Source organism: Gymnoscopelus microlampas (genome assembly GCF_963454915.1).
Source record: "Gymnoscopelus microlampas genome assembly, chromosome: 8".
Classification (NCBI taxonomy): domain Eukaryota; kingdom Metazoa; phylum Chordata; class Actinopteri; order Myctophiformes; family Myctophidae; genus Gymnoscopelus; species Gymnoscopelus microlampas.
Window position 1 is genome coordinate 20895821 of NC_139945.1, and position 22143 is coordinate 20917963.

Consider the following 22143-nt stretch of genomic DNA (forward strand, 5'->3'; position numbering starts at 1 on the left):
GAATTACAGACAATCAAAGAACACTAACCTGATCCTCCTCTTTTTCTTCACTGAGACCGCTGCTCCTCCAGTCACCTCTTCTTCAGCTTTGGAGCTACTACTCTGTTTGAGCTTTGGGAGTGAAAACTCTACATCCACATCACTGAGCTCCAGCATGGGTGGAGTTCCCTCTATCACCAGCTCCTCTCTGCCTTTCTTCTCCTTCAGCCTCTTCAGACCAAAACGACCACCCCTCTTCTTCATGATCTTGAATGGCTTGGGGCTCTTGACACTCTGAAAGTAGATTAGGGATAGTAAGAACATTGACTGTCAGTAATCATACTATCATCCAAAATTATAGTATTGTCCCCCCGCTGAGCCATTGTTAAGCCTTATGTATAGATTTATTTGTCATTTATTTTGACATATAGACATTTGAGAAAAGTAAACCTGTACTTTGTACATTGGACATGTTATTGACAACTACAATTTCAAATTTCACAGAAATAGTAATAGATCAAAGAGTTATGATATTGCTATTGCTTTTGATAATACCCATAGTTGTTTCAATGCCTCTAGTAATATGACATACTATAACGTTGTTGTCAGGCAGGAACCAGCTATCTCCATTTTTCAACTTATTTTTTTTTTTAAATAAATCAGTGCTATTGAACACCTTTTACGTCTGTGTTTGCGTTTTACAAATATTGAACCAATGAAAAGTAAAAAGCTGCTGACTTAAAGGGATATTTATTTTTTTAGGGTCATTTTGTCATCTACTCAGGATTTTGTCAGCCCCCAGACAGTTTTTAAGGTCCTTGATATTTAGATATTTGATTTACAAACCCATTGTATCTTCAAACTCCATTTTAACCATGATAGATTCATCGAAAACACCCGTCCTTTGTTCTGGTGACTCATACTGCCCTCCTAATACGTGAGGGGGCCGTGTTTTTTCGATTACTTTTTTCATTTATTTAATTAGATTTCTTTATTGTATTGTATTTTTTTTTTCATTTTCCCAAAACAAAAAAATAAAAAAATAAATGAAAAAAGCTATTGAAAAAACACGGTCTCCCCACGTATTAGAAGGAATATCAGTCACCAGAACCAAGGATGGGTGTTTCCGATGAATCTAACATGTTTAAAATGGAGTTTGAAGTTACCATGGGTAACGATAAATTAAAAATAATAAAATAGAAGACCCAGTGAAACTCCAGTGGATACTCAAACTTTCGGTCGAACCACCTAACTCCAACTTTGGAGATAGTTGTTTTTTCCATCATTGATTAGGATGACGAAGTCAGTCCACATTAATGGTCCCAACTCCACTTGAGCTGTATTTGGGTAAAGTGATGATGATATAAGACACACAAGTAACTGACAATGCATAAAGTCACCGACCGTACCAACTTTGATGGGGCAGTATTGTGTTGTTCTAAATGTTTTTTTATAACTTTTTTCATTCCCTGAAAAGTTAATATTTTGGATATAGCTGGTGTCTGCCCGACCACAGAGATATACTGTATATCAAAGTTCTGAAAATAAATGTGTGACTACCATTTTGGCCATTTTGGCCATGGGTCCTTTGACTTCGACACTTGGAACTCTTGGCCTCACTGCAACTTCACCAATAGGGATGGTCCTTTTCACCAGGAAGCTGACTTTGTATGGCTCTGCACACTGCAGGATCTTAAGAGCATCTTCATACCTCACATTGTCAAAGTAGACTCTGGCACTCAGCAACTGGTCACCTGCAAGGACAATATTATATAGCGTCTCTGTTGGGTGGAAACATCCCAAAAAACCTGTCAGAAACTGTTACTTTTCAGGATTCAAATTAAAAAGTAGCAAAAGTAGCAGATCTACAAGCGCGAAACAAGGCAGACTTTTGACACTTTAAAGGTAGGGTAAGTGATTTTCTTTGGTTAAAATAAGTGTTAAATAGCTCTATATTCTGATAGTACTCATTGCTATAGAGTGTTTGTTCAGTAAAAGGAGTCTCCTTGTCTCTCCACCTCTTTATTAAACAGAAAATGCATTTTAGTTTCAGTTTCAGTTTCATTTCCAATTTTATCTAATCTGGATAGAGAACTCAATCAGGATATAGATTAAACAAGTGAAATTGGAAGTGATGACACTAAGAAATGAGCAGGCAAAATTGGAACTGGAACACTATAAAAATGAAGCTTAAAAATGGGTACTTTCTCCTGATTGGCTGAGATTTTGACACCTACCGGAAAATGTATTTTCTGTTAATTAAAGAGCTGGAGAGACGGGGAGACTCCTGTTACTGAACAATCACTCTATAGCAATGATTACTATCAGAATATAGTGCTTTAACCTTTTAACAAAATACTTTTTGTTTTAACCAAAGAATATCACCCTACCTTTAAGTATGATCAAGTAGTGCGTTCATTTACACAACATAAAAGAGGGTTCTGCCCAATACATAAATAAATAAGTAAGTAAGTAAGTAAGTAAGTAAGTAAGTAAGTAAGTAAGTAAGTAAGTAAGTAAGTGAATGAATGAATGAATGAATGAATGAATGAATGAATGAATGAATGAATGAATGAATGAATGAATGAATGAATAAATACATGAATAAATAAATAAATAAATAATCAAGCAAGCATTCATTATCGCAACATACATACTGACGCTCCACGGAGGACGATGCACAAGGCAATGAGGCTTCAGTGCTCTGTGACATAATTATATGTTTGGAGACGGCATTTGTGCGTATTTTGTAGCTGTATGCTACAGCAGTTAAAAAATGTTGCGCATACAAGAAGTTGCTCTTTGTGGACTTCTTCTTTCAAAAAAGCTCCACAGAGGAGAATGTGTGAATTCCCAGAAGCAGTTTGCATTTAAACGTTTCGCTAAACACAACTGTAAATAAATGTGACCTTTACCTTGCTGCAGGCTGAGATGCTTGGCAGCGGGAGAGTCTTTGAGAACATCCTTTACAAAGATTCCTTTCTCTCCTCCTCCGGTGACACTGTATCCACTGGCTCCAGCCCCCGCCTCAGTCTCCACCACAATCTCTACAGGCTCTTCCTCCACCTGCCACACACACACGCACACACACGCACACGCACACACACACACACACACACACACACACACACACACACACACACACACACACACACACACACAGTACACATACACATAGCCCCACATTAGACACACAGGCGCGCACACACACACACACACACACACACACACACACACACACACACACACACACACACACACACACACACACACACACACACACACACACACACACACACACACACACACACACACACACACACACACACACACAGTACACATACACATAGCCCCACATTAGACACAGAGGCACAGATATCTTACAATAAATGAATCTCTGCATGTACTGTATGTATGTATGACTGTAATCCACGTATATATCGAGAACCGTTCAACCGCCCGACTTCAAATTCGCCACACACGTCACAGACGACCCGAGGGAGTGCAGTGCCCGGTGTCGAGTCGGCCGGATAGGTGGTTGTCCAGAACCGCCAGAAAAGGCTCTGGCTGTGTCCCAAATGAGCCAATTGATTGCCATGGCAACCCCAGCCTATATGCTTGATTTGGCCAATTTCACACACCTGTCGAATTCCCCACACCTGCCATTTGCATTTATTGTAAGATGATATGTTTCTTGCTTATACGTTAAATGTTCTCAAATATAAACTTTTCAAATTGATTAGAAAATGTTGCAGTTTTTTGACAAAACATCAGTGGTCCAAGACTCTCCAAATCTAGATCAGCATCAGACCCACACATCTGGCATGGGTCGGGGGTCTATAACCCTTATGTCTCGTACCCCAGTCTGTTCTTCTGTGGATGAATCCATCTCGGGTGTGGCCAGCTGGCAGGTAGACTCTCTCAGATGGCTCCTCTTCAAGCTCAGCACCTGTTTCAGCTCCGCATGGAGCTTCTCCTTCTGCACCTGGACAACAGAACCAAATCACTTAACCACATAAACCCCATATACGGTGTCTAGCGGAGTCCCTCATGGCTCTATACTAGTGACTCTTCTGTTTTCGCTCTACAGTACATTAAATATCTTCGCTGAAAATAGCCGATTGAAACGCGTTGTGAGCTTGTCGATCTGCTATTTTCTGCGAAAGTGTTTCTGCGGATGCTGGGGCTTAAGTAGTTAATATGCAATGTGATTTATTCAATTCATGTCAATTTATCCATTGTGGCAGCACGGACAGCACTACTACTGTTCGTAAATAACTACAACCCAATAAAGTACCAGAGAAGCTTGCCACTGGGGAAACTAGTGCTAGTTAAAGCAACAACTAAAACAACATCATATCGGGAAATTTGATCCCGAAGCCCAATTGAAGCCCAATTATTATTTTGGTTTGGTTTTTCTTCCTAGGCTACATCTTCAACTGAATTATGTTACTTTTCAATACCAGGTACTCGTCATAGTCTAAAGGAAAAAGGTCCTTCACTTCATCAGACCCACAAAACGCTTATACTCATTTGCCTCCCCCACTAAAACCAATAGTGACACGTTGAAGTTAGCAGTCTCTACTGGTGGCTAGCTTGTTCCTAAAGGTGTCTCATTGGATTCAAGAAAACAAAAACAATGGAGCTTGCACAAAAACTAATTTCACCCACTGTTTTACACATGTAAACCTGCAACGTGACAATAAAGCTGATTCTGAATCCTAATTCCGATTCTGATTCTGAATAAATAAAAAAAGATAACCACTGTGTTTTGGCTTGTGAATGGGGGCCAAGTGTTTACAATGTGTCTGAGTGCCCCAGCACCTGTGTCATGGTTTCATATGTGCCATGGTCAGAGGTTCTTTGTTGTCAGCCCTGCATCCAGCAGTCACCTGCTGTTGGCTGGGGAAAAAAAGCCTAGCCAAGCCCCGGCATCCCTGCTGAACAGGGGAAAATGAAAGGCTGTTTATGTGGCAGAGAATGACCTCAGCAGATCAGACTTGGTTATTGTGTTCCAGTCTATGGGGGCTAGGGCCCGGTGGGGGATGGGAGGGTCAGGAGGTCAGTCGCCGTGGTCAGTTCAGATGTAACCAAATAAGAACATACCACAGATTTGAAGAGAGAAAGATATATTATTATACTTTAGCCCATTGGTTCTTAAAGTGAAACCCCCTTCAGAAAATATTTTGGGCCAGGTACCCCCATACAAGAGTTGTTAAAGTGTTTCAGAAATATTCAAAATTGCTCACATTTATTGTTTATTTTTTGAAAATAACAGATCTACACAGTCACAACATGACAGGGGGCCCACAGCTAAATGAGTTAATATAGCATCAAAAGTAGTCGCATCGTGGTGCGTTGTGACTGTGTAGATCTGCTATTAAAAAATGTGCGTGTGCATGAGTGTGTGCTTGAGTGCTTGAGTGTGTGTGTGTGTGTGTGTGTGTGTGTGTGTGTGTGTGTGTGTGTGTGTGTGTGTGTGTGTGTGTGTGTGTGTGTGTGTGTGTGAGTGAGTGAGTGAGTGAGTGAGCGTGCGTGCGCGCGCTTACCACTCTCTCTGGGCTGTCCTGTTCGTCTGTGGAGCCACTATGGTGGGGGTTACTGAGGGGTGCTGAAGGGGGTCCGTCAGACGGGGGCGTCCGCCTCCTGTCTTTTACCTGTCCACACAGAGGAGAGAAAGCGCTTCAATAATAACACTGAATAAAAGTTCAACCTCACTCAACGCCCTTCATTCCCATACTCTAACACATCATATCTAAATGGTTCATTTATGCGGTATATTTAAGCAGAACACTGTTCGCTCTTCATGCTCATTATTGGTCTCAGCTCTGTTCCTATATAAAACATAATATTTGTTTATATTTGTTGTAATATAAAATTCCCTCCACCTCCCCAGCCTCCTCTTATGTGGCGTGCCATATAAGTTAAATGTGTGATTCTGTGGGTTGTATGATGATATATCTGTGTATCTTAATATTAATATTTAATATTTATATATATATATTTGTTCTGTGGATTCTATATTTCTGTGAATTGTGAAGTCTTTTATGCTCTGCTTCTGGGGGGTTTGTGATCTCAGACATTCTGTGTCATGCTTGCGTAGATAATCTGTAGTATCACAGGAGCAGAGTCACACCGCCAAACTGAATACATTAGCATTGCAATATGGTTAGTCCTGACGAAAGTGTCTAACTGAATTATGAGTTTTGTAAGCTACGGAATTCTGAAGTACAATTTACTTCCAACATCCATTTAGTTCTCCCTTCCCTTTGACAGCATATCATCACAAAGGGTGCTGACAAGCACCTGCTGAGTACATTTGAGTCCTTTTACTTTTGATTTGAAATGTTGGACTGCATTCCGCTTGTTATTCTGAAAATGAGACAGAACATTGTGTACTCACGGCTGGTTCTCTGGACTGGCTGAAAACATTGCTGTCCTCTTGGTCTCTGTCAGAGTCTGCAATGCAAATAAAACCATGTTGAATGACTTTTACACTAAAATGTGTGGTTCATTCAGCAATATGAAGAAACTGACATTCATTCATCAATTCATTCATGGCGGTTTGGTCACATTCAATCTAATTAAATTGTGACTCACACATTAAAACATTTTTACAATCCCACCCCGTCTCCTGCGTAGGCCCAGCCTACGCAAGCCTTCTGGCTACACCACTGGCAGCAGGGCTGAAATTCGGCTCTTATAGTCGAAAACAGCTAATACGTTACTACCCGGGACAAAAGGAAAAAGCAATTATCATGTCCAAAGAGTTACCAATGGTACCTCTTGATATTTCATTTCATGCAGGGAAGTAAAGAAGGCTCTAGGGAACTTGGAGAGGAAACACATCAGGGAAGGTTTTGGTGGCTATTAGCGCTTAGCCAAAAGCGGTACATGTATTTCCAAAGGGCCTGAGCTTAAACACAACACCGTCTCTGGACATACTCCAACTATTTTTAGCTAAGGATAGCTTGTCAAAGCATGGCTGCTTCATACAGCATTCAATTAATACGTGTTCTTCTCTGAAGTAAGCTTATTCTCAGGCCAGCCAGTCTTTTCTGATCTGATTTAATGACGGGACTGGCAGAGCAAGGTTTATGGTATGGCAGTCCTGAGATTCTTTCCATAACCTTGGACATGCCTCTGCAGCAGCCACCCGAACCACCCTCTCCCCTCAACCACCTGTAGACAACACCAGTATAGGGAGGGAGGGTAATACATAACATGCAACGGGAAGACGGCTATATCCAGTGGTGTACAGTAACTAAGTACGTTTACTCAAGTCGACGCATTGTGAGCTTGTAGCATTTTATACATTTGAAAACTTTGTGAAATGGGACATTCTGCATAATGAGTACTTTCTATTTTTGGTACTTTAAGTACATTTTGATACCAATATTTTTGTACTTTTACTCAAGTACATTTTGAATTCCGGACTTTTACTTGTAACAGAGTATTTCTACATTGCAGTATTGATACTTTTACTTGAGTAAAAAAATGTAGTACTTTTTCCACCACTGGTTATATCTCATTTCAAATATGGTAACTGTAATCCATTGCAATGGTGTTGTACAAGTGCGTATAGTATCCATGACAAGATGTCTTTTGATAGGGGGAAATAAAAACAAAGAAATTGAATGAAAATTGGTTGTAATTCATTATTATTTCATACAATTTATCCATTAAGAATGAGAATCCTAGTTCAACATTTCCGTCTCATATACTCTACACTACAGTATGATACTAAGTTACTGTTAACCCATTAAGACCTGGAACGCATTTTTTGATTTGAGCTTAAAAAAAAGCATTATTTTACACTTTGGCTATTCAAAAATAGCAGATACAAGCTCATAGCGCGGCACCGACTCAAATCTTTGCTTCTGGCGCTCCCTGGAACAAAATATAGAAACATACGTTTTTCAGAATACTGTTGGGATTTAGAAGACATTATTTTGTAGAATCGGCTTCAGGTCTAAGTTACTAAGAAGCTACGTTATGAGAACAGCCTGATTGGATATGCAGTGCTCTGTAAAAGCTTTAGGTTTACCAGTCCTCTATATAGCCCACTGTACTGTATGCTTCAATGCTTCAGCATGTCGCTGGACAAAAATAACGCATTTTCAACTGAAAAATTTGACGGATCAACATGTTTCCAGTTGACAATAGGTTATTTTTGTCGCCGCGACGGGTCGCACGACACTGAAGCATAAATCAGGATTCAATCAAGCTTCAGCGGTGTGGCATGATCACCTGACTGTCTGTCCTATCTGTGCCTTGGCCCACGGCAAAGCCATTCCATACAGTCCTTCGTTCATGTGATCTTGGCTTGCGTGCGCATTCGGCGTGTGAGTACATCTGCATGTGTACAGTGTTAGTGTGCGCGTGTGTTTGTGAGAGGAGGGAGTGTGCGTGTTTGTCAGCATGTGTGTGTGTGTGTGTGTGTGTGTGTGTGTGTGTGTGTGTGTGTGTGTGTGTGTGTGTGTGTGTGTGTGTGTGTGTGTGTGTGTGTGCGTGTGCGTGTGTGTGTGCGCGTGCATGTGTGTGTGCGTGTGTGCGTGTGTGTATTGCTGTGTGAAGATACACAGTGCAGAGTGTCAGCATGGTTGTCATGCCTGTATGGGTGGGTTTGAGGTATCTGGTGTCCAGCAGGCCACAGGGACACATAGCACACATTCAGCCATGTAGTGGTATCCCTGGCCCTGCCCAACCCGCACAGGAACACTGTCTGAGACCCATTAAATAACAGGTCCACACACATCATAATCACATACCGTTTGTTGTGATAATACTTTGCTATGCTTTACCATCATTATTTTTACACTGTTCCACTAGTAGTACATGGAATGGATCAATGGGGCTAGTACAGTGTATAGCCCATCAGTCACTGTGTATCTAGCCCAGTGTATATTGGACAGTGACGAGAGAGAAGGGACGACATGCACTAAAGGTCACAGGTCATACTTGAAATCATGCTATTAGCCACATAGCATGAGTCCTAGTGTCCCATATCTCATAGTAGGCGAACAATCTGCAAAAATAGCTTACAACACGGCACAACAGTGAGCTCGTAGATTGTCTTTTTTTCAGAGAAGATATTTTGGTATGGAGGGAAAAAATAAGGTGACCAAGTATAGACCCCTGGTGGACCCCTGTCATTGAAATATATTGGGTTCAAGTGGTTAACCTTTAGTTGCAGGCTATTTTCCAACAGTGCAACACGGTTTTTCACATAGATGTAGTAACATACTATATTGTACATACACACCTGGGAGTTGTCCATTACAGCAGTGGTTCTCAAACTCTTTCATGTCAAGGACCCCCAAAATTATATGTATTTGGCCGCGGACCCCCATCTCAAAGGCACAGATTTGAGTTACAAATGTTCGCATTAAAAAATATATATTCCAGAATTACCACAAATGATTTTTCAAAAATAGCAGATCTACAAGCTCATAGCTCGGCACTCGGTGCCACGCTATGAGCTTGTATATCTGTTATTTTTGAATAGCCAAAGTATAAAAGGTTGAAATTATTGTGATGCTTTATTAACATTTACTTTTACTTTTCTACATTGCATTATTGAGTACTTTTTCCACCACTGCTCAGAGATACAAATGGATAAATGAACACTGAGCATTTCACTGTGTAGGAGAGTCGATCAAGAGCGCCTACATACGTTTGGAGAGAGGGAAGCACTGATTATAATCCTTGACTTTACCTCCACCTCTCTCATGAGATTCAAACCCTTGACCTTTCAGACACAAACCTGTGTGTCTAAACGTAAGCTGCCTGCTGTACTGTCCGCATAGGGAGACTTAACCCATCGGGCTCCTAGTACACACCATGCCTCTGATCTTGTACTGTGCTATCAAACTGTAGTAGATGAGCAGGAGTAGAGAGCAGACAGGGAGACAACAGGTCCATTTGGTTTAAAAGATAGTAGGCCTAGCTAGTTTATGCCAATGTGGCCTTATAGATAGCAGTTTCAACCACTACACTTCACTGTTCAAAACATATCTGCTGTCCAATATGGACCTGCAATATTCTACAAGTGTGTGGGTGATGGCTTTTATGCAAATTCTTTAGACACTTTGAGATTTACCCAAATGTAAAGTGCATTATAAATAAAATCCATTATTAGTACTATGTACAGTACACACACACACACACACACACACACACACACACACACACACACACACACACACACACACACACACACACACACACACACACACACACACACACACACACACACACAGAAGGACGGATGGAGCCGATCTACGGATGGAGCCGATCTACAAGCTCACACAGCTTGTAGATCTGCTATTTTCAAACATTTTAGTACTTTTACTTTTGTACTTTTACTCATGTACATTTTGAATTCCGTACGTTTACTTGTAACAGAGTATTTCTACATTGCAGTATCGATACTTTTACTTAAGTAACATAAAACTTTTGAGTACTTTTTCCACCACTGACAGTATGTGCATCAGGTTCCAAAGCAGCAGGTGCACAGGCAGCCGGGTTGGAGAAAAAAGAAAAGTCTAATGAACGGCAGTGTAGAAGTGAGCAGTTACGATAGTGTCAAAACAGAAGTGTTAGCGGTAGCCAACAGGATGACACTGGTGTGAGGAGAAATGTTTCAGCTTTACAGAAAGTATAGATCAAGTGGTGCCACCTTGGACCTACAGGGAATACTTGGTGCGTTTATAGCAAAGAGTTGTGGAAGGTTACTCAGTAGCCATGGGGTCATGAAAGGTTTATAACACAGACGGGATTCTTCTGGTGTCAAACAATATCAGTAGTAGTGGTTCTCATTTTCATGTCAAGAACCCCCAAATTGATGTGTATTTGGTCACAGACCACCATTTGATAGATTTTGTGCCAGGAACACCCATAGATTTGTCCAAAAAAAAAGCTTAGGTGTTGGGCGGGAGCCCCTATTTGTAAATATACCTTTCAGGATGGGATCCCCTTTTGGGGTTCTTGTTGCTATGTACAGTATAGCAACATACATTTGTTGTCATTTTTGAATAAATATTTGAGGTTTTTCAGAAAACTTAGGTCAGGATTTAGAAGGCGTTGTTAGAATCGGCCTCAGGTCTAAATGGGTTGAACTGCTCCTCATGAACCACTGTACTGTAGAATCTACAACATATACAGGTCATAGTTTTAAACCTAAAGAGTCCCCAACTCTCACAACATTGCGTGATGAGATCTAGAGCGTAGATCAATCATGTCATGCTGTGAGAGTGGTCAACAAGAGATGTACTCCACCATGCTGAAGGAGCCCTAGTGGCAATGTCATTGCCACTAGGGCTGGTAACGTTCCTCAGAAATTATATTCGAATAATGGTCTTAAAAATTGGCAGATATTCGAATATATTCAAATATTTTATTATTATAAAAAAATTAAGATATTATATATATTTTTCCCCCATTTTTAAAAATGATGTTTAATTGACAGGGACAACACAAAAAACAATGTATCAAGTGCTCGGATCCAATAAAACACATATTTTGATACATAGTTTTTTGTACTGTCCCTGTCAAATAAACATAAACATTTTTATTATTTTTATTATATATTATATATATATTCAAATATACATATCTTTCCCACATTCGAATAATATTCGAATATTGAATATTTCGTTTACCAGCCCTAATTGCCACGACCTCTCTGGTAATGTAGGGTCCTCATGTAATGATACAACAGGCATCCATAGGCCGTGATGTTTCAATCCTTCCTGTTGCTGTCACTCCCACAGAGTGTCAGCGTGTGTCTCGTAACCGCTGGTATAACTGCTCTACAAACGCTTGCACCTGACGACGGCAATAAACAGACAATCTGCGTGACTGACAGAAGCAGGTGATATCAACGGGCACTCCCTGCACCGATGAGAGTAAAGATACGATAAAATAAGGTACGATCAACCGTTATTGGGCCTCCTGAGGGAAATGCAGGTGTCATACTGTAGCAGCAACAGCAGTAGTGATAACGAAACACAGGAGGGAGGGGTACAGGTAAGCAGTGGTGGAAAAAGTACTCAAATTCTTTACTCAAGTAAAGCAATATAGAAATACTCTGTTGCAAGTTAAAGTCCAGAATTCAAAATGTACATGAGTAAAAGTACAAAAGTATTGGCATGAAAATGCACTTAAAGTACCAAAAGTAAAAGTACTAAAATGTTTGAAAATAGCAGATCCACAAGCTCACAACGTGTTGCGATGCGACGCGTTGTGAGCTTGTAGATTGGCTATTTTCAAATAGCCTAGGTATAAAATAGGGCTAAAGGGGTTAATGTACAGTATGTTTCATAATATCATCATTTATATCTGAAAAGTAACTAGTAACTAAAGTTTTCAAATAATTGTAGTGGAGTGAGAAGTACAATATTTGCCTCTGAGATGTAGTGGAGTAGAGGTAAAAGTATTGGAAATTGGAAATATACAAGTAAAGTGCAAATACCTAAACATTTTACTTAAGTACAGTGCTTAAGTAAATGTACTTTCCTTGCAGGTAAGCGTAAGAGTCAAGAACCAAAACAAGATAAATAAGAATACAAATAAAGACAAAATAAAACACGGAGCTGCTGGCCCTATAGATATCTGCACAGGATTTCTGAACGAGTGAATGAAAGGAATGGAGGGGTGGTGGAGGGTCAGGGGGGAGAAGGGGAGAAGAGGAGGAGCAGGAGGAGGTGAAGGTTTAGAATACTTTCCTGACATATCTTATTATAGAGCAGACTGACACACATCTGCATGCCTGCGCGGGGTGGCTGACCTGCTCAGAATGGGGGGGGGGGGCCCTCGCACATGCACTTAATAGCTTTTAGGGCCCCCATGCTTCCATGAGGACCAGGTGAATCCAGGTGAAAGCTGTGGATTCACTCACGAAGGTTTAACCCATTGAGACCTGAAGCCGATTCTGTCTCCTAAATCCCAACAGTTTTCTGAAAAACGGATGTTTCTATGTCAGTGGCGCTCAATCTTTTTCATGTCAAGGACCCCCAAAATGATATGTATTTGGCCGCGGACCCCCATCAAAATATTTTGTTCCAGGGACCCCCCAGAAGCAAAGATTTGAGTTAAAAATGTTCGCTTTAAAACATACAATATATTCAAAGATTTGCACACATTTTCACGATTTTTCAAAAATAGCAGATATACAAGCTCATAGCGCGGCACCGAGTGCCGCGCTATGAGCTTGTATATCTGCTATTTTTGAATAGCCAAAAGTGTAAAATAATGCTTTTTAGCTCAAATCAAATGTGACACAGTTCCAGGTCTTAATGTTAAGCAGGTGCACAGCTGTGATATAGACTGTGCAAAAAAGGGCATGCAACTCAACGATATTGATGCAATGCGACGCACTGTGAGCTCGTAGATCTGCTGTTTTCAAATGGCCGAAATGTATATAGGGCTAAAGTGGGTAATGTATGTTTTGTAACAACAATGATAATCAAAATCTACATGGTAACTAAAGTTTTCAAATCATTGCAGTGCAGTAAAAGTATCATATTATTGCCTCTGAGATGTAGTGGAGTTGGGGAAATAAGATGTCGGATACAGTACATGTCTGTTGCATATGGAAAAATAAAAATAATAAAGTGTTTTTAAAAAAAAGAGCGCACTAGCAGGTGACTGGATGATGTGTGAACCATATAGTCACAGCATCCCCGATTTGGCACATCACTCCATGAGTCCATGATGGAGTAATGGTTCCTATCTCTGCACCCATACGTATGGGTCCAATGCCTACCACAAAGCTTTCGGACTCTTTGTTTCAAAAAACAAAATGCTAAAGGACCTCCTGTATATACCGAAAAACGGCTAAAACTGTAATATGATCATGCAAGAATCAAGATGGAATTCAATGGAGCAAATTGATTATAAATTGTATTAAGTTACAATGTAATGACTTTTAAGACCTTTTTATTACCAAATTGGCCACATTTAAAAAAATTCATGCCTTAACTCCTATAATTCCAAGTGCTTGTCAGGTTGGGGGGTCCCCAGTTCAAATAGGATTATATTTGGGGGTTGCGGCCTGAAAAGTTTAGTAACCACCTAGGCCACATACACAAAGATTTATAAAGTATTGCTTTATTGGTGGCAACAGCTGAACAATGTTCCTATCATCAGTAGTTCCAATTCATAATTGCAGCTGTTGTTTAACAGTAAATGATAATACAATGGTATCCCTGGCTAGTTCTGGCCAATTCTACTAAATCGTCTGCCTTTTTTTACTTCTTTTTTTTGGCTGATAATAATATAAAAAATCACATAATGTTTAATATAAAATCTGCTATTTGGCATTCAATGAGATGTTTTCTAAAATATCTAAGCAACACAGTATTTAATGTCAAATCTTTGCAGTTCTCTCTTATTTTAAAGCATTTATAATTAGCCATTATAACGAAACAGGTAAAAGTTTTCAAAGTAAAGAGTTCACAAAAAAGACTCAGCGGTGCATGCCTGGTTAATCACATGGTATCACTTGGCATTGTTAAGAACATAACGTCAAACCAAAAAGTCCCTCTCTAATTGCATTGGCACAGAAAACCGCTCAACTAGATTTACCAAACAGGGGAGCAGAATTAGGTTCACTTTAGTTTCTATTAGATCTGATTGTAACGAGACACTGGAGCTAACATGGACACAGCTTTAACACTCTGTGCTTCACCACTTCATCATGGTGTAAATGTGTTTGTGTGAAAACCCTTGCAAGTACATCAAATGTAGCAGAATAAACATCTAAAATGTAACATACATACTGTATGTAGTACTAAGAGTAAGAGTTGTTGTTGTTGTTGTTGTTGTTGTTGTTGTTGTTGTTGTTGTTGTTGTTGTTGTTGTTGTTGTTGTTGTTGTTGTTGTTGTTGTTGTTGTTGTTGGGGTGCAACATTAGTATCTTAACCACATGAACCCTAGCCTTTCCTATTCTGGGCATGTTATAATAGGCGAACAAAGCTCACACCGTGTCGCAACATGACACATTGTGACCTTACTGCTATCGTCACAAAGTGAACCTAATTCTGCTCCCCTGTTTTGGTAAATCTACAATACATGTTATGTTATTGTATTACATGTGTTATGTATATGTTACTGTATGTTGTACATAAGATGCATTACATAAGAAGCAGACCTTTGAAATGGACCCTGTTGCTATAATTCATTCCAGTGACTGGGTTAAGTTACAAAATGGACAAATGGACATGTAAATGATGTTATAGTTTTCTCTGTAAGGGTAAGACTGGACGTTGCCAAACCAATTCTATGACCTTTTGCTTGACCAGTATCAGTCTAAGTTTAAGTTTGTTTGTAGATTAAGTTCAAGTGTAAGTAAAGAACAGATTACCGAATATTGCAATCAGATTTTCTTATTACATACTGTACTAGTGTGAGCACACACGTGTAGACTACAAACATACACAAAAGCACAAAACGCACATGGTAAAGTGCAAACACACACACACACACACACACACACACACACGCGCGCGCGCGTGCACGCACACAAAGGACAGTTACATGTTGCACAATTGGTAGCTGCAAGTGTACATAATTGGATGTGATTTGAGGACAGTCATGAGACCGGAGGCGACACAGCAGAGCTCATTATGCTGTCCTAATAGGTACTGTTCCACTTCTCAACAAGACAGGCCCGCAAATAGTGCAACCAATAACATCAGCATCTAAAGAGCATATAGCTGGAATTTGGGAATCAAGGTCAGTCAGTTCGGGTCAGGAATCTAGGCAATAAACATGGTGTTATCACATGTGATTGTGCATGGATGCATACGTATTCATACAAAAGAAATGCATACTTACGTGCATACCCACACGCATGCACACATGGCAAAACCACTGGATAGAAAGATGCCTGTTGTCTGTCTTGGCAAGTGTTTAGGTCAGGGGTCTTCAACGCTTTCAGGCCAGGGACCCCCTAGCTGAGAGAGAGATGAAGCAGGGACCCCCTCTATATAACGTTTTTTCTTAAAATTAGGTCTGCTCTTTTTTCCCTCTACACCTAAACCTCTTTGCCAAAAATAGCAGATCTACAAGCTCACAATGCCTCACAGCGCGAGGCGTTGTGAGTTTGTAGATCTGCTATTTTCGGCTGAAGTTCTTCTCAGAATAGGGATGCTAGGGTTCAAGTGGTTGATGTAAAAAAAAAAAATCCTATCACACAAAGATTTGGCGGACCCCCTGTAGTAACTCTGAGGCCCCCTAGGGGTCCCGGACCCTCTATTGAAGACCCCTGGTTTAGGTTGTTTGCATGTAATTACTGGCTGCCAAGATTGTAATTATATCATCAACATCATATGCATTTGTTAGGTCAAACACTCCCGACCATTGTCTTGTGGTCCAGGATAAATCCAGAAAGGACAGCAAGCAAGAGATGAATGAAACGGAGACCCAGCAGGGAGGGCCCTCATTCACAAATCTTTTGTCTGAGAGGACCATGGGAGTTGGAGTTCAAAGGGTTCTTGGATCTGAGAAGTGTTTCATATTGCATCTTTTAACAATTCCTTCCCCTTCAGGCCTATGCACAGCAGAAAATAACCTTGTTGACAGCTGTACACAGGGCTCGTTTATGCTTACCGTAATGGACACTTTTTCCAATTTAGGCAAAACAAGAAAATAAGTTTGTTTATCTTTTTGGATAACGCATGGCATAAGCACTTGCACTGTCTGCCAGGATTTGGCCCAATTTAGTTACACTTGTTCCCTGTGTACCTAAACTGGTAGAGAACAAAATGGCCAGTCATATGGCTGTTGTATATAAGTATAAAAGTTGTACAACAAAGTATGAATTAGGCACTGCTACTGGTTTCATTGGCTCTGGGGCCAAATATGCTAAAATGCTGAAGGTATGGTAAGGTGGCGGTGCTGGGAATGAAAGTGACTACCAAATGACATGAAGTCTTGTGAGCGCAAGGACCAGGGTCCAAACTCCTGTCTTGTCTTACAGTATGTCTCTCCTCTTTCTGTCCTTGATTTCCTCTCTCTCTCTCTCTACACTGGATTATCTTAAATAAAGTGTAAAGAAATTCCAAAAATAAAACAAGATTAGTAAGACCTCCCTGAATACCCAGTGGAAAGCCTAGCCACACCCGCAGGCATGAGCCCTGTGTGACAGGAAATGCCTCTGTGTAAACAGGAAATAGAGATATTTCTGTCAGATAAGATGGACTTGGCACATGGCGAGAGAGACAAATCGCTCTCAATGATAACAGCATTACAAGTCGTCGTGTCATAGTTGAGGAATAGGCCGTGTCAAATTTCAATAAGCAAACAAAAGTATGAATGTGAAATGTAAACTAATGTGAATCTTCTTATCTGATAACAGTATTTGCTTATACATAAATAACTCTGAGCACCTTGTGTGCTCCGAGTAGGAAGTTTGGACTCGCACGTCAAACCCTGTTTCCTGGTGTGGTGTCCTCATGCTTCCTCCCTGATCGCCCAATCAACTCTTGACCTTACTTCCGGGTCTAAACGTAACCCACCCACCACCACCCTAGAAGTCTGTCGCCAGGAAACTGTCAGCATCATTCTTTCATTCCTTCTCTGGCAAATTGCATGGAGGATCATTATACTTTATCTACAGTAGCTGTTATTGCGGTGCTGTTGTTTTGTCACATCATGAACTCATTTGTATTTTAACGTTTCCGGGACCTTTGGGTCCTTGAAATCCGTTCAAATTTTGGCCTTAATTTAGAAAATACATGAGCGCCAATGAAAAACAGAAAAATAGGCACGCCTTATTTTACGAAAAACAAACATTGATCATAGATATCGTCTCTGTCGGGTGGAAACCTCATATATGTCATTTTCAAAAATAGCAAAAGTAGCAGATCTGCAAGTATATCTGCTACTTTTGATGCTTATCTGTGACGCTGTAGTATGATCAAGTAGGGCATTCATTTACTAAAAGTTCCTGCCCGACAGCGACGATTTGCATTTTTCCTCCCAACTGTTGTGTCTTTATTTACAACATGAAACTCAGACCTCTGGTCCTTGTGACTGTCTGTACCGTCCACATTAGTACAGTGTCCAGTTACTCACCCTCTATTAAAGTACAGCCAGCTGGATCCCACCGGGACCTGGCAGTGCTTAACTTATACTTAGTTGTGCTCACAATGCGTCGCATCGCAACACGCTATGAGCTTGTAGATCTGCTACGACACCGACACGCAACTAAGTGTGAATGTGGCTTATGATGCAGACGTACTAGTGTCTATATATAATCAGTCAACAACAACACTACTACCTCATAGACGGACATTGGAAGATGCTCAGAGAATGCCATGTTATAATGCTTATAGAATGTTTCTGTCACCTGTTTGTTCATTTATTTGAGATTTTAATCAAATGGGTATTCCCATTGAGAGCAAACGTCTCAAGAAAGCTGGCCAATAAAGCAGGATCTCAACTATCATGTACTGCAAACATCAGACAGTATGCACTCATTTGATATTGTCTTGTTAACCGACTCGTTCCTTCTGTTCTTTAGCTATTCTCATAGTATTTTGTAACCCACACTTTTCCACCTGTCAACTTGTGAAGTGACAATAAACTTGAAGTTGAAGATAGCTGGTACTGTATGTCAAAACTCACTCGTAATTGGTGTGTTGTCTTGTCAGACAGATTTAAATGGTGCTCAGGGGCATTTGGCATTTGGACACGTGGTCTGTACTCTGTAGGCCTATGTAATGTCAGTGAAAGAAGCTATAGTGTAAGTAGTTTCTATTTCAGTGCTCATTACAAGGCTGGATCTGCGGGTGCAGCATGTTAGCAGCTTACGGCACAGCCATCAGAGTCCCTTGTATCCATACATACATGCATGCACGTGCACACACACACACACACACACACACACACACACACACACACACACACACACACACACACACACACACACACACACACACACACACACACACACACACACACACACACACACACACACACACAGACAGACAGACAGACAGACAGACAGACACACACACACACACACACACAGACAGACAGACAGACAGACAGACAGACAGACAGACAGACAGACAGGCACACACACACACACACACACACACACACACACACACACACACACACACACACACACACACACACACACACACACACACACACACACACACACACACACACACACACACACACACTCACGCACGCACGCACACAACACACACGATCGCTTTTCACTTAGTAACCTCACAGGAATGGTGTAGATCATACCTGACAGTATACTGTACATACAAAAGCATGAACACATGCACGTGAACACACAATTGCGCTAACACAAGCTCTCTCACTCACTCACCATCTATGCCAAGCAATGATCTATCTTTCTGTTGATTCAGAGACACACTGCGCCTTTTTTTTTTTTTTCCCCGGCAACTCGGAAACTCGGATGCCCAAGATAGGGCCCCCTAGTGCCGTATGTATGCTTGCTTGTTATCACACACGGTGGGGGCATGTTTTGGCTTGCAGACCTGTGGTTCTACCCACCCACCTACCGCCCCAACATACCAGGCCGGTGGGCGAGTCCTGGGGTGGATGTGGAATGGCGGTGTGGGGTATGCTTAGCGGAGGACATAGAGATCCTATGACCATCGCGGTGCAGCTGTCGCTTGTGTGTAAAATTAAGACTGGGGTGTTTGAAATGATTGCGCGTAGAGCCATCAGCAGAACTGACAACTCTCACTGATGGGCCAATGCAAGCTAGAATCCTGTCATTACTAAAACAGGACCAAAGAGTTATACTAGAGGGGGGAGGGGGGTTCTACTGTGTCTGGACATTTCAGGTAATGTCAGGTAAATTGTCAGCGTAGTTCCTTCCTAATATTCTAATTCTATTACTACTATACTGTTCTACTATATTATGGCTAACCTCACTTAGGCTTATATCACATTAAAGCTGCACTGTGTAACTTTCCCCTTCTACCTCGGATTTGAACCCGGTTTCCTGTGCTAGTGCTGACATTTTTACCATTGAGCTAATAGAGACTGCCTGCTTGCTCAGGGGATACATTTAATCTTGACCATCAGGTCAAAATTCATGTCAGATCCTGTGTCTAGGTGAAACATGACCTTTGACACGATCTCAATTAGAAGAGCCTAAATACAAGACTAAATACAACCACCCCAATTGTATAAGTTATATTGTATCAACCATACAGATTGGACAAAATTACATTTTAATCATTAAAAAATATTACATAGTGCCGCTTTAAGTGCATTCAAACAAATATTGACAAAAAACGTAATTTGAAAATGCTGCATGACATAAGTCCCCTTACAACACTGTACCATGCTGGAGTAATAGTGAAATGCCACGCTGCAAATAGTTCCCATACATCTCAGTGAATACTGGCGTGTTTGTAACCAGAAACTGGCATGTTGGAATAAACACAAGCGGCAGCTGTCTTACTAAAAGTGTCTTTGGATTTTAAACAACACGCTATTGTTATTAACTCAGCAATGTGCTCTCTGGAGAAGCTGCAACATATTATTACATGCTGTGCTGCAACATTAGCCTGTCCCCGGCCAATGTTAAGTAATGTTTTATAAAATGATAACAAACTCAGTTGTGTCGTAAACATTGCCCCGGATAAAAAAATAAGTTAATAATAAAAAGCATACTGTATATACACAAACTAAAGAATGTAAACAATAGATGAAAACACTTGCTGGAGTACTTGCTACTTCACAACATCAGGAATGAGTCTCATTCCAAAGCCAAACACGGCCTCCTATTTCTCTGCACTCACAGAGATGCCTTCGCGCCAACCAGCATGAAGACATAAACTTCTCAAGCTCCATAAGACTCTTCCAAGACATTTACAAACACAGCAAGCAACTCATCAGGTAAAAAAAAAAGTCTCTCAGGGCTCTGTACTAGTGTCTTTTCCGTTTTCTGTTATTGTGGGGAAAGCTTTCGCCGAAAACAGCCGATCGACAAGCTCTTGTGAGCTTGTCGATCTGCTATTTTCTGCGAAAGCGTTCCCCACTGTGCGGATGCATGGGGTTTAAGTAGAAGAGACACTGGAATTAAAAGAACCTCCATCCAGGCCTACCGTATTCCCTCTCTCGATGGTCCCTCCTCCAGAGGTTCAGAGGTGACACATGTGTCAACTGTCACAGCCTCTTCCCTCTTCTTTCTGTTAACTTCCTTCAGCCCTCCTCTTTATTCCCTTTTTCCCCTTATTGTCGCCTTTCTTGAACTCTCTCCTTCACTATGTCCCCACACACACACACACACACACACACGCGCGCGTTGTTGCTCTTTACCAGCTTGTCCTATCTATCGTTTTCCCCCTTGTCTCCCTGGCCAGCCTGTTGCTCCCCTCACTGAGACCTCAGAGCTGGCCCAGGCCCATGGCATCTCCAGAAGGAGCCCGTCCGGCCGCCCTGATTGGCCGGAGGGTAGAGAGATGCCCCCATATTAGGGCGGTGAGGGGGCGGGGTCTGTCGGCGGAGGGAGGGAGGGAGGGAGGGAGGGAGGGAGGGGCAGGGACACAATGTTTTTGACAAAGTCTGTCTTCTTGAGTGGATTGTAATGTGGAGTGTCTCTCCTCCTCTCCTCTATTACTCTTCCTCTCATATGTTCACTTACTCTCTGCAGCATGCAGTGGTGGAAAAAGTACTTACGTAAAAGTATAAAATGTATAAAATGTAAAAACCTTTTGAAAATAGCCGATCTACAAGCTCACAATGCGTCGCATCGCAAAGCATTGTGAGCTTGTAGATCGGCTATTAGTCAGTAATGTATGTTTTGTAATAATAATCAAAATCTACAAAGTAACTAAAGTTTTCAAATAATTGTAAATTACAATATTTGCCTCTGAGATGTAGTGGAGTAGAAGTAAAAGTACTGAAAATTGGAAATGCTCCAGTAAAGTAAAAATACCTCAAAATTGTACTTAAGTACAGTACTTGAGTAAATGTACTTAGTTACTTTACACCACTGGCAGCATGTCTTCACAGAAAAAAATGACTCTGTGTAGGATACTGTATGTTGCATGTTGGCACCGCTGTGTTCCTAGTATTATAGAGCAGGGTGCCAGCACAGTGAGGGTGATGGGTTATGTCATTTGGGCATCAACAAGCATCGCATCGCATTAGACA

The 22143-nt window shown here is 41.1% G+C and overlaps 1 protein-coding gene across 4 annotated transcripts in view; it reads right to left on the minus strand.

Moving 5' to 3' along the window:
• prx (periaxin) overlaps positions 1-21355 on the minus strand; it is a 37992-nt gene extending 16637 nt beyond the window's left edge. For 3 of the 4 annotated variants that reach the window (XM_084064214.1, XM_084064211.1, XM_084064213.1), the window contains exons 1-7: positions 21093-21355; positions 6383-6438; positions 5529-5636; positions 3839-3964; positions 2895-3045; positions 1540-1733; positions 29-273 (exon numbers count right to left, since the gene is read on the minus strand). In XM_084064214.1, coding sequence (XP_083920340.1) covers positions 29-273; positions 1540-1733; positions 2895-3045; positions 3839-3868 — 620 coding nt within the window. In that variant the 5' untranslated portion in view covers positions 3869-3964; positions 5529-5636; positions 6383-6438; positions 21093-21355. The remainder of the gene's footprint in view (positions 1-28; positions 274-1539; positions 1734-2894; positions 3046-3838; positions 3965-5528; positions 5637-6382; positions 6439-21092) is intronic. The other variant, XM_084064212.1, reaches the window with a different exon arrangement.
• Positions 21356-22143: the final 788 nt, after the last annotated feature.